Source organism: Meriones unguiculatus, chromosome 9 (assembly GCF_030254825.1).
Source record: "Meriones unguiculatus strain TT.TT164.6M chromosome 9, Bangor_MerUng_6.1, whole genome shotgun sequence".
NCBI classification, from domain to species: Eukaryota; Metazoa; Chordata; class Mammalia; order Rodentia; family Muridae; genus Meriones; species Meriones unguiculatus.
In genome coordinates this window covers 13,136,307-13,149,789 of record NC_083357.1, presented here as the reverse complement: position 1 = coordinate 13,149,789, position 13,483 = coordinate 13,136,307, and the positions used below count along the sequence as shown (strand labels likewise).

Genomic DNA, 13,483 nt, shown 5'->3' with positions numbered 1-13,483 from the left:
TTAGTCTATCAAGAAAATCAAACTATAAAAATAAGTAAAAGTTTTGAGTAAGTGGAATCATCTTTGCAAACTGGATAAAATTATAAACTTGGAAAATGAAGAAATCTAAGTATTCAACCACATAAAATTCTAAGTGTTTGTTCTGCACAAATATTTTTTAATCCCAAAGCAAGCAATTTTTTGAGACAAATATTTGACACAAATAACTACTGATTCCCGATTGAGGAGAAGGTTTTTATGAGTTAACAAGAAAGTTTCCCTCACCAATATAAATGAGTAGAAGATTCTAGAGATAACTTTCAAAGTGTAAAATATAAATGATCAATAATTATATTTTCACTGCATAATCCCATCAAATACAAATTTAGTAGCATTATCTCTATATTGCTACTAAATTAGCAAACGTTTAATGCACCACTGAATTTCTAAGCATGGGATTATAATGCAGATTCTTGTGTGCATAAATGTGAAAATTACAAGCTCTTCCATAGTTGACTTGAAAATACATATGAAGCACATAAAAATAATCATTATTCTTGGTTTAGTAAATTCACTTTTTAAAACATAACATAAAAAAGAAGCAAACACACATAATGAAAACTAACATGTGTTTTATGTTTGTTGTAACACCATTCTATAATAACATGGTAATAATGGCATTCTATGGGAAAATAAAATAAATATATAATAGTTTGCCAGAAGTTTAGTGATACATTTCCATTTAAAAACTCATAGCTGAAAAGAACAGTTTAAGAAATAATAAAATATTCCCAAAATAATAAATGAGAAAGGGACATAAAATGTGTACATAATAAATTGCAGTTTGGTAAAATATACGGGTCACTTTTTGTGTTTTATATAGAGGGCGAAGAGAAAACCACCACAGAAATTAGACCAAAAATGTAAATGGTCTTCATTTCTTAGTTTAAAGATTATAGTTGACTTTTATATCCTTCAATTCATTTTTCTATATTTTCAAAACATTCTACCTGAAATGATCACCCACTGATGAGATGTTACTTAAAATGAAAGATTTAATTGCAGCTTTTCCTTGTGTCTCTATTGGGATGAAGCTGTGGTATTTGTGTTGGTTCGCTGTTCTGTCAAAAGCATTTCTTGCACAAAGAGTCAGAATAGCTGACATTTTCCTTGGGAAATACACTGCAAGAATGTTAATCTCCTAGACTGAAGTGTGTTTTTTCTTTCTTTTTTCTTTTTTTCCTCACTATACACAGCCAAGAGCCTGAGGCACAACAGCCACTAGACACAGTGCGTAATGCCTAGGTTCACCACACAGTTGCCTCCTCTTCACTGGACTCATTTCCAGGCTCCTGACACTAGCCCCTGGAGCCACCAGGTCAAGGCAGGTCTGCTTTGTCACCAGAGTTAGCTTGTCTCTTAGGTGCTGTTTCAAACTGACCTTCCAACTTAGAACTTCTGAACTCTGAGAATAAAGGATGAATTGTAATGTCATGTGGTAGATGGGGAGCAAATGCTAATGCCGTCCTTTGGAGCCCAGGGAGAATCGGGATCCTATGGCATAGCAATCACTGTATGAAAAGTAATTATTACTCTGTAAGTTATCGGTAACCACAAGGTCCCGGGGACATCACATCACAGGATAGGGATGTTTGTCTACTTCCAGCATTTATAAAGAGCTAGAGCTGACAAAGAAGATAAAAGCAGCAGCATGAAACAGTCAAGGAGGAGCAAAGCATCCCATCTCCCAGGTAGTTTTTGGGATGGGGAGGCTGAGCCAAGGCTAAATGGTAGAACATGAAGTTCGGGTGCCCAGTCCAGCAGGAAGGGATGGGTATACTAATGTGCTGGCTTGGGGGAGACTGGAGTGGAAGGGTTGGGGAAGAATGACATCACAAACTGCACTTCCTCCTGTTCAAGAAGGATCTCCTAGCCATTCCCCTTCCTTTCCCTTCCCTCCTCCTTCCTCTCTCTTACTCCCTCCCTTCTTCCCTCTCTCTCTCTCCCTTCCCCTTCCTCTTCCTTCCAAGAATCAGAACAGCCATGTTAAGGTTTTCTAGTCTGTGGGCCTCAGTTTAAAAAAATATATAGATAGAAAGGTGTACATCAAACTGCAAAGATATGGACAGAGAGAAATTACTGTAAAAAGAGGCACAGAGTCCCTGCTCAGATTCCTTGTCTACTGTAATTGTAATATGTGTCCTTTACAGTCACATAGTATACTTAGGTGCCAGTAAGAGCCAGCTACAACAGACTTCAGAGGCTAGAGAAAAAGCTGGAACACCAGTGATCTAAATACTTGCTCTGCCTCTCCTGGTCCTCATTCAATTTTCTTGGCAGGTTCTCTGATGCTACCCTGGGGTCTCCTTAATCCTAATGTATAATAAGTCTTACAGCAAACCCCACAGGCTGTTTGGATGCTCCTCCCACTTCCCCACCCTTCTTGCCAAGGAATTCACTGCCCTACTCTGAGCCAATGAATCAAGTTGATGCCTCCCAGGGAATTGAAGTTCAAAGCATCTGTAGGCAGCAGGCACATTTCCCAGGGTCCTGCTGCATACAGGACCCCATGTTAACAAAAGGACAGAGACCCCCACACCAATGTCATTAGGATGGAAAAGAACACACAATCTCAGTGATCATATAATGGAAAATGGCCCTCTGGGCTTTACCTGGTGTCACAATCCAGGAAAATTGTGCTTGGGGCACATGGAAGGATCTAATATCCATGTTTTCCATCCCCCATTGAGCACACAGACACCAATAGAACTCCCAAAATAAAATCTCATTTAAATGAAGTTCTCAAGACTCAACTCAGGCTTTTAAGTAGTAAATATTTGATCCTAGGCATACAAGAAGAGCTGGGCACAGCCCTGGCTCACTGAACTTAGTAATCCAGCCAAACTGGTTTAGGGCTGCTCTGGGATGTTGCATATCTCTGGACTCTGGTTCTGGCACTGTGTGATGAATTTCTGCAGTCCATAAAACTGTGAGGCAGAAAGCTGTGTCTGACTGTTCTTCACTCAAAGAAGCGTGACCTCAGGTGGCTAAAGCTGATATACCAACCAAAGAATAAGAGCCGGGCAGAATATATCCTCTGACTGGCTCTTTTGTTTCACAGGAGAAGCCTCCTGAAGATGAAGATTTATCTGAAGGAGAGCCATGTAAGAAAAGGTACTACTGAAACTCAGGAGAGGTGGGGCCAGGAAGATCAAAATAGTCTTGGCACCAATAAGGCACACACATAATGTGCCCTAGTATACAGTAGATGTGCAGTAGTTCCTATTATGGTCCATGTTTATGCGAAGCAGTTTCCATATATTCCCAAATTGGGAAATTTTACTGTAGCTGGCCTCTAATATAGCTGTTTTGGCTCATGTCATAACCTAAGGACATTTGTGCAGACTAGCAAATGGGACCATCCTTTGAATATTTCTGGGGTTTGTTTGTTTGTTTGTTTGTTTGTTTTTTAAGCAAAGAGAATCAATGCAAGTAGAAATTTGAGGACGTTTAGTAGTTTTGAGACCTGAAAATGCGTGTCACCAATAGAATGAAAGTGGAGACCCTCCAAACAAATCAACTAACTCCATTGCCATGGGAAGTCCCCTCTGCAAACACTGCCCCAGTGGCAGATGCAGGCCAAACAGCTCCAGCTAACCAGATCAGCATTTGACTGTAGTTCACATCAGGCTGGCTGTAGACCATTTCAAAGGCTTTTGACTTTGCCATCCGTGCTCCCTCATCAAGAATGCTCTTCCTGGTTGAGATAATCTAATCAGCATTAGATTATCTAATCAGTGTCCAGCAAAAGGCTATCACCCACTCCTTTTTTTTATAGGGGCTGAGTAATCCACAGCTTCCAGATGCCACCTAATCTAAAACATGTGGGTGACTCAACCTCCCAGAGATTTCTTGCCAGGATATTTAGTTTAAGAAAAATATCTATGTGTTTCCTAATTGAGATGATTCCCTCTGGTTTCAATCTTCAGAACACTGGGTTTTTGTTAGCCTCCATTTGCTGTAGTTGCTTTTCAATTTAAATATATGTGGTATGCATCATTTTAGCAAAGGAGCCCAAACCTCACACAGCAAAGAGCACCCAGCCAGCTTTCCAATTGGTTCTTCTGGTGGCCATGTGTGGTAAGGGGACACAGAAAACCACCATCTATGGGGCTCCCTAGAGGACTGGTTTTTTCATTGTCACTGTGTGGCTCAAAATATCCTAACACTATCCTCAACTCTTAGACACAGTGTCAGTTATTTTGACCCTTATATTAGTTTTCTTTATCACATTCCTTAAGGTACTCTGACTTACCATTACTTTCATCCAGGGCATCAAAGCCCTACTCTACCTCCAAAGGCTGCTGCATGTCCCACTCCTAATCTGCTTTCCTTACTTCATCCTGAACCCGTCTCTCTTATATGTCCCTGGGTCATAATAGCAGACATTTGCTATGGTAAATCCTATTCCTTGTCTCCCACATAGCTTCTCGTTCCCAATGATAAGCTGCTAGGCAGACAGATAACAACTAGAATATTCAGTTATTAAGGGCACATTTTAAAATGACAAAAGAATACATTTAAAAATAAAGCCCACTTGAAAATCAGCTTCCCTTCCAACTCAATTACATCCAGACCTCCTGCTCAGAAGCTCCTTGTAATGAAGAGATTCCAGCTCCCACAGGCTTCAGGATTTTTGAGGGGTGTTGCCATAGCAACATGGAAGGCCCAGACACCTGAAATGGGGGGTGAAGAAAACTGTGCTCCTTACCCCCATCAAGGACCTGGGGTGGCCATCAGGGTACAGGCATAGGGTTCACAGGGTTTGAGTGTAAGCCATCTTAGAAAGAGCAGAAGACCCACTAGCAACATTTTACACACTGTGGGAACCTTGGAGTTGGAGGTGAGCTAAAACAGAGATACTGAAGGAATCGGCAGACAAGATTTTATAGTCTGCTGTAAACTCAGAAATGCAGTCAAGGATGAGGACACATATGCATGCACACGCTGATGTGAACAGTGATTTCAGTAGACTGCGACGCTCTGCAAGCACAGCAAAGTGACTGAGCCTCCTTCTGTCCTCTTAACAGATGAAAACCTCAACATAAACCAACTTTTCTTATGGTCTTGGCCCAGACCAGTATCAACCTTTCATCACAAGTCCTCAGGCTAATGGCATAGTTTTGGTAAATCCCTTACAGTTACCATAAGCCAGCCTCAACCCTCTTGACACTGACAATCATACTTTAATTTGTTTGACTGTCACAGCAAAACAAACCATTAGGTTCTAAGATGTCATCAAGCTATATGTATATGATCAACTTATAAACTCATCTTCCAGCACAGGATGGCTGAAGGCCCTACTCTTCTCATGGTAATGGGACTACAGCACATACTGGCCCTTCCTCCCATATGTGCTCTCACTGCCCCTTTCCTGCTCTGCAGATCTCATCCCTTCACAATCTAAACACATTCCTGATCCTCTATAAATGAAGCCAAAGTGCCCTACCCAGGGAGTGGTACACTATTATCATGTAAATTTTGCCTACCTCTGCATTGTCCCCAACTTGGCTACAGGCCTCTCTAATGAGAGTCTATCCAACTTCATTATTAAGGCTTCATAAATCAACAAGGATATCCTTTAGGTAAGCACTATCGCTGTTGGAGGAATCTTGCCTCCTAAGTATATGGCAAAGGTTAGGTGAGATGCCTGTACCTGAGGGTAGACCCATCAATGACTGCTTTCATCCTCTCCCAAGAGGACTGGGTCCCTGCACATGAACATACACTCTCTGGCCCCAACAAGCACACAGTCTGCCTGCATCATTCTGGAAAATCTTACAAGGCAGCTGGGCAGACCAGGCACTTAGGGGGCAGCCTCTGGCCTTCCTTCGCACCAATTAGAAAGTACACATAGACTCATACAGATCATATCTGAGGTCTCTCTTCTGAGTCACAATCCCAGACCCTCAAGTGTTTTAATAACATCTTAGCCCTCCTTCATAAGAAAGACACAGGACCACTGGAAATGTACCTCAGGCTGCCACCTGTATTCACATCAAATAAAGAAGGCAAGCCATACCTTGAGTTATCTTGCTCTCCTGTTTCTCATTTTGCCTTCCACTGCACTTCAGTACCCCACTTCCACCCTCCTTGCAGCTCAATTTTCTTTCCATGCCTTTGTTTCACCCCTGGGTCTGGCAGATACCCTGCTATGACTTCTATCATCAAACTCAAGTGAAAAAATTACACGTGTCTCTGAAGGCAAGCTGACTTCTCAACTCTGGGAGAACTGTTTGTCCCATTTAGCATCCACACATTCCCCTACTAGTCCAAGGAACAGGATATGGTTCTCAGGGACTCATGACAGATGTGGTTTTGTGCTATTCGCACTTTCTGTCTGAAACTTCTCTGTGCCTCATCCCTAGCATTCCCCAGGAACAGCAGCAGTAACAGTACTATCAGGAAGAAAAGCAGGGTAGGGTTCCCTCTGCTTGTTAGCCCTTGCTGGGAACTACAGCTGTTGCTGTCTTTAGTGGCACTAAAGCAAAAGACTTGGAGGTAAGGACCACAGGGCTTACCTTGCGCATGTCTTTGCCAAAGGTCTCACTATAGGTTGTACCAAGGATTTCAAACTGGACATAGGGATTCGAGCTGTCTTCCCGAAACTCCATAACTCCTGTGAGGCCAGTGATGTGTCCCTGCAGGAGAGGAGGAAAAGACAAGTGGAGGTGGGAAAAGTTTCCTGTGGTAGAGAATGGAGTCACAAAAAAAAGAAAGCAGTCATGAGTATCTATAGCAACGACAGAGCCATGAACAGTCCTAGGACATCAGAGTAAGATAAATGCTTGCCAGACTGTCTTAATCTCACAGAAGAAATCCCTAAGGCTTTTACCTGCTCTTTTTACAGTCAGTGTGTTACAGCTATTGTTATGCGCTAGTACTGTGCTAGCAATGAAATTAAAATGTGAGTGTACTTGTCTCTATACTCCTGATGTGTTTGATCTTTGCCTTTGGAACCCATCCCAGAGGCTTCTCTTATCCTGACATAAAAGGGAAGTCAAAAGTCAACAATATTTGTGCCCAACACATGCCTAAAGTTTAGACAACAGATACTAGCATTGCTGTAGGCCTGGCTTTGCTACATGTGCCGTCTTGAACAGACCACTGTCCATCTTCCATCTTCATCCTGAAGCTAATCAGAGCCACATCACAAAGCCCATCAGGTGAAAAAAATATATATTTTCAAAGCACAAGATCTGGCTGTGGTAAGCATGCCAGTCTGATGCTGCTCTACAGTTCATAGGATCCATAGGAGCAGTTGACAGCAGGGACAGAGTGAGTTTCCATCATCTCTTTCTCTCTTTCAGATCAGGGTGAATATTACATAACCTCCTTGCCTGTGACTTCAAGGAGCAGGGAGTGTACCGTGAAGTGCAGTGGTCCAGGAGAGGCCTTGCTCTGCTCTGAGATGCAGCAAATTTAAACCAACACCAGGACTGTCCATTGCAAGTGAAACCATGTATAAGTTATTGTGAGTAAGGTTCCTGGCATTGTAGATTTCCTTACATGCTCTTTTGAAGCCTCTAAAAGCCCATTCACTCTTACAAGTCTTCTGTGGGTAGCCCAATTCACTTTGAATACATCCTCTGATACAGTGCCACTCACACAAAACATATCACTTGTACATAATGCATGGACACACGTGGGTACCCGTGTGTGCATACATTCACATGATGAGATCTTAGATAAGCAAAACATGGCTGTACCACCTAAGATGACTCTTTTTTTTTTTTCAAAAGTAATAGTTTGGGCAGACAGAGGACAAGAAGCTAAGACTTTGCTTATTTGTGACTTTGGGCAAGTCATTTAACCTTCTGGAGCCAGATCTCTTGAAAGTATGGAGACATTTGAAGCACATGTCCTTGGATGGCAATTCACTCAGCTTTCAAAAAAGAGAGAAGCCTGCAGAGAGGATTTGGGCAGTCTCTCACAAACACACAAACTCACACACAGGCATATAAACATGGAGATGCACACACACACAAACACTGCAAAACATCTTTATACCAACTGAGTGGGAGTGCAATGACCGACTTGTCTCCACCCTTGGACAACATTAGAGAGAAGTGTCCCTTCACACATACCTTTTTAATCGTGTCTAGCATGGATCTCCCTCCGTTCCATGGCTTGGTAGACTTCCGTATGCAGTTAAGGCTTGCCATGCTATGCCACTTCCGGTCTTCCAGCTTCCTGTGGAAGGCGTTGGCCAGCATCAGAACACTGTCATACAGGTAGAGATTGGAGATCTGCAAAAAACAAAAAGTGATTTTTTTCTCTGCTGGTGCATTTCCAAAGAATGAGATGAAGAGCAGCAAAAGGCTGGGGTGAAAAGAAACAGTATCTTCTCCAGTCCAGTGAGCTTTGTGAGCAAGGAGTCTCTGGCTTCCTGGTGTTTTCTTTATTTTTTAGTATTTTTAGCAGCACATACCAAGTGAGCTAGGGGTTAGGATAGGAGGATATCAAACCTGCCTCAGAAATAGGAGTAGGAGCCATATCCACATAGAACAAGGAGAAGCCCTGTGATCAGCACCATGATTGAGGCTTCTGAGCAGGTACATCTCCTGTTCAGATAATAAGATGCGGAGTAAGAAGATAAGACCAAAAGGGTAAATGGAGGGCCCAATATATACAAAAGCATGAAGTTATAAAGAATCAAGAACTCCATTGGGCCTCAAACACCACCAAAATTTTCTGTAAAGGACCAGAAAGCAAAAACTTTAGGCTTTGGGAAGGGGTCTTATAGTCTCTTTTGACTACTGTTCAATACCACTGCTAAAACCTAAAATTAGCAAGAGGTTGAGCAAATGTCCTTATTGAATGGTGGGGCATTTGCTCAACCATGTTCAGAGCAGATTTATTTGTAATAACCAGAATCTGGAAACAACCTAGATGTCCCTCAGTTGAGGAATGGATACAGAAAGTTTGGTACATTTACACAATGAAATACTACTCAGCAATTAAAAACAAAGAAATCATGAAATTTGCAGGCAAATGGTGGGAACTAGAAAAGATCATCCTGAGTAAGATAACCCCGATGCAGAAACACACATATGATGTATACTCACTTACAAGTGGATATTAGCCATAAAATATAGGATAAACATACTAAAATCTATAGTCCTGAAGAAGCTAAACAATAAGGAAGACCCTAGGGAAGATGCTTAATCCTCATTCAGAAGGGCAAACAGGATAGACATTGGAAAAAGAAGACAAGGAACAGGACAGGAGCCTTCCACAGAGGACCTTTGAAATACTCTAACCACCAGGGTATAAAAGGAAATACTGAGACTCATAGCCAAACTCCTTATGGAAGAAGAGGGAGATAGAAAGACCAGGATGGGACAGGAACCTCACAAGGAGAAAAACAGAGCCAAAATACCTGGACCCTGCAGAGACCAATACTCCAACTAAGGACCATGCAAGAAGTATTTCATAAAAAAATAGGTGCAGCCATGTACCAATAAAACATCATTTATCAAAATAGTGTGCTAGGTTTAGCCCAAGGGCGTGGTTGACTAAGTTCTTAATTCAATATGATGGTGGTAAAACATTATGGGAAAGGATCAAGAGATGCAGGGTCTTATAGGACATGCAAAAGAGGAGCAGCATGGAAGACTGGGAGAAATGGATGCCACTGATAGAGCTATGCACAGGAGACCTGGTGATTAAACCTTGGCATAGGGATCCACTCTAGTCACTGGTCGATACAGAGTGAGTGGTTGCCTGGGTAATGCACAGTAGTGAGGAAGTGGCAGAGGTTCCTATGCCTGATGGACAGTGCCATCCTGGATTCATCTGGGATTTGTAAATTAGGTTGGCCAACTTCAGTGAAGCTGGCCCATAGAGGAAACAAGGCTCCATCTCAAGGCTTGTGAGAGTAATGAGTATGAGGAGCTGAGGAAGCCCTGAGTAAATATGGGAAAAAACAGATAAAGTACAGATAAATCTTTGTGGTCAGCATAGGCTTAGCCATGTCAAGGACCAATGCATCAGACCTGTGGGATATTAGCAAAGCCTTCCCCATGCAGGCCAGCCTTAGAACTAACCAAGCCTTCCTTTCACCCAAGTACAAATTTGGCAGTGTGTGTAAGTAGGAGTGTTTACAAACTATTAACCAGTGTGTTAAAAAACTAGCGTTTACACTGTTTACAGCCTAGTTTTTACAGCCTAAAAGTACCCTGGTTACAGAGACCCACACACACATGCAAAACAGCCAACCTCTCCTATCTGTGCTATACATAATAAATGCACTGGGATTCTAGGTTGCTGTGGTAGTCAGTGCCATTCCATCCCAGGCCACCTGACCCCAGGTTTTCTGTACATGTGTTTATCCTTTCTTCATTCCCTCACCACCCAAGTCAGGTTTCCATATCCAAGTCATGTGGGACATTGCAAATTAGAAACAATGTGAGGGAGCAAACTTGCCCCTGACATGCAATCCAAAAATAAGAGGGGTTTGGCTCACCATCTTGCTTGTGATGAGCAGGAAGGCCAGCTGCCACAGTCTGAAGAAACCTGAGTGGGCCCTCAGCATGGAGGAGAATAGCCCTGATCTCAAGGCATTCCCTTCATGACACTGCATCCAACAGGACATCAAAGCACAAAGGAGAACAGAATAAGTGAAGGTTGAGAGTTTGAGAGAGAGAGAAACAATATCCACTGTTGGACAGGTTTGGGGTCCCTGGTTGTTATCTTGCATAATCAGTCAGCCAAACTGTGTCAAAGGGACCTATCTTTGCATACCTAAACAGTAAGTAACCTTCTAAAAATATTTCAGAAAAAAAATCACTGGCTATAAATGGAGAGAAATAGATGATAAGGTTGACCTTTGCAGGGCTCCTGAAGACATCAATATGCTCCTTGTGCTACAGGAAGACTCCCTGCTACATCTACTTCATTTTTACCCACCCTTCCCTAACCACTCCAGGATGCCAAGCATTAGTCTCTGCCTGCATTGTCTCCCCCATTAATCCTAAAATGGATGTCACAGAGGCTGGTTCCTAGACCAAAACTTGAACAGGTAGTGTCCCTCATAACTGAAGTTGAAGCCAGAGGTGGAACAAGGAGAGGAGGTGTAGAACATTAAAAATGTCTGCTATAATAGGCCTGTCCATGAGCTCAAACTCTCTCTCTCTCTCTCTCTCTCTCTCTCTCTCTCTCTCTCTCTCTCTCTCTCTCTCTCTCGTAACACACCAGGAAGAGATGATAACTTCCTCTATGCTGGCCAGTGATGAAGAGCCCTGTTCTGTCTGTCTGCTGCTGAGTACTTGCTGTGATCACTCTGGGCTTCATATTACAGGAGTAAGAATTGGATGGATATTACAGAAATGACTGGAATGTACCCACATGACTAATGACTGCTGACAAAACAAGGGTCCCAGGCCAAAAGGAAACTACGTTCCACAGTCAAGGCTGTTATTCTTCATGTGCCTGAAGCACACAAATGCTGACATAGCTTCAGAGAAAAGAACATTCCTACCCTTGGGAACTTGTCACCGTTCCATGGAGAAGTAATGACAAGACTATGTCCCTAGCATTTCAAGCTTAGAGGAGCATTTTCTCAATGAACAAGACTAACTCTTTCCTTAATTCTGCCAGTGAAACAGCCCTTAGGAGCACCTACCTCTGCAGAATCATTTCTTTCCCCATCTGGAATACAAACTTGTAATGGAGATGTTCTTACAAGGGACTATAAAGCACTTAAGTGTAGGTATGGAGCTTGGTGTTTTGTTTTGTTTTTTTCCTTTTCTTATCTGTATTTTCTTCTTTCTAAAAGGGTAACTAGAATATGAGAGTCCTTGATGGTGTGAAGAGTTAAGACATTCATGTAACTACAAGCTGCCTACTCATAGCTGGTACTACTTAGTCAGTTAAGACCCTTTGACCCACACCCACATCTGTTGATTCACTCCTGCATCAGAGCAGAGTCTACTGTGCCACTTCAGCTTTAGCCCAGACTGATGCTCCCCAGCACTTCTAATCACAACGAATTAAGGTACTAAACAAAGGTGTGAATGCAAAGAGGCCTGCAATGAAGAGGAAAAGGCAGAACATGAATCAGAAAGGCCAAAGAAAACCCTTAGTCCTCCCACAACTATGTCTGCCTGGGAGAAAGAATGGATTCTAGTTCAAAGGAACAGGCTTGAGAAATGATCTTTTCCAGGCATTGACAGGCCTTTGAACCACCCCCACATCACCCTGGATGCACTCTCTTCCATAACATTCTACATGTTGTCAGTTCATAGACATGTTTACCTCACTAAACTATGAGCTCTCTGAGTGCTTATCTCTGGAACCTGTCACAAATAAAGACACAACTCTGGTGATTAATCAATGTTTGGTTGATGAATGCCCTATGGAGACACTTATACATAGACAGATAGATAGATAGATAGATAGATAGATAGATAGATAGATAGATAGATAGATAGACAGACAGACAGGAGTAGGTGGATAAATAGATGGATGAATAGGTAGATGAGTACGTAGATGGATGAGGTGGTAGGTAAGTGCTAGATGGGTAGATGATGAATAATAAATGGATGCATAGATGGATAGAGTGATGGACAGCTGAAATGGATGGTGATGAGTGGAATGGATGGATTTATGAATAGATGGATGGATGAACAAATGGACAGATGGATGGAAGGATGGTTGGGTAGATGGATAGACAATATGGGTGGGAGGAATGGGAATGTGTGGACATTGTCTAACAGATGAATTGGTGAGTCTTTTTTATTAAAATGCACATATTAATACTTCATCTAAATATAAAGCATCAAGAAAAAAAGATTTGCTGCTTCCACTTTTGGGAGGTAACCTCCTTCATTTGTTTCTCATTTAGAACCTATTGAAAATGACTTCTTGATCTCCCTCCTTACAGCAGTTTGTACCCACTTAACTTATGCTTACATTTTCTCTTAACTTAGGTCTTGAACCTTGGCAGATGTCTCACAACTTGCCCAGCATTGGACATAAACTAACATTTCAACATTTGTCTGTATACCTTTAGGCAATCTGCTTTTTCATAATTCAACGGTGGTTGCATGTAGCAGATTCAAAGATCATGGAAGGCCCCTCATAGTCTGGTTATGTTAAGAAGTACTAGGTTTTGTACAAACAGAGCAAAAGCCTATGGTAGAAAGGTAATCTATACTCAGGGTGCTCTCCAGATCCTGATAAATAAAGAGAAATCTTTCCTCAAGGCATGTGAGTAGATGTATATGTCAGTGTTAAACATACCAAGTCAAGGTTGGGAGGAAAGAGGCTCCTAGCTACAAGAACACTCACTCCAAGGAAATAAAGCACCAACAATAGCTCAGGCTAGAGCTACAGTCCACTATCAGAGAAGAGGGATGTGGCTTGATGGAGCTCATGTCTCCTTCCCTCCAACCAAAGAAAAGCACGACACAAATTTCATCAGCCAAAGGAAAACATGCAC

General features: G+C 42.1%; 1 protein-coding gene across 2 annotated transcripts in view; it reads right to left on the bottom strand.

Moving 5' to 3' along the window:
• Grid1 (glutamate ionotropic receptor delta type subunit 1) overlaps window positions 1-13,483 on the bottom strand; it is a 734,712-nt gene that overhangs the window by 247,186 nt on the left and 474,043 nt on the right. For both annotated transcript variants that reach the window (XM_060390904.1, XM_060390905.1), the window contains exons 7-8: window positions 8,127-8,288; window positions 6,561-6,680 (exon numbers count right to left, since the gene is read on the bottom strand). In XM_060390904.1, the coding sequence (XP_060246887.1) occupies window positions 6,561-6,680; window positions 8,127-8,288 (282 nt within the window). The remainder of the gene's footprint in view (window positions 1-6,560; window positions 6,681-8,126; window positions 8,289-13,483) is intronic.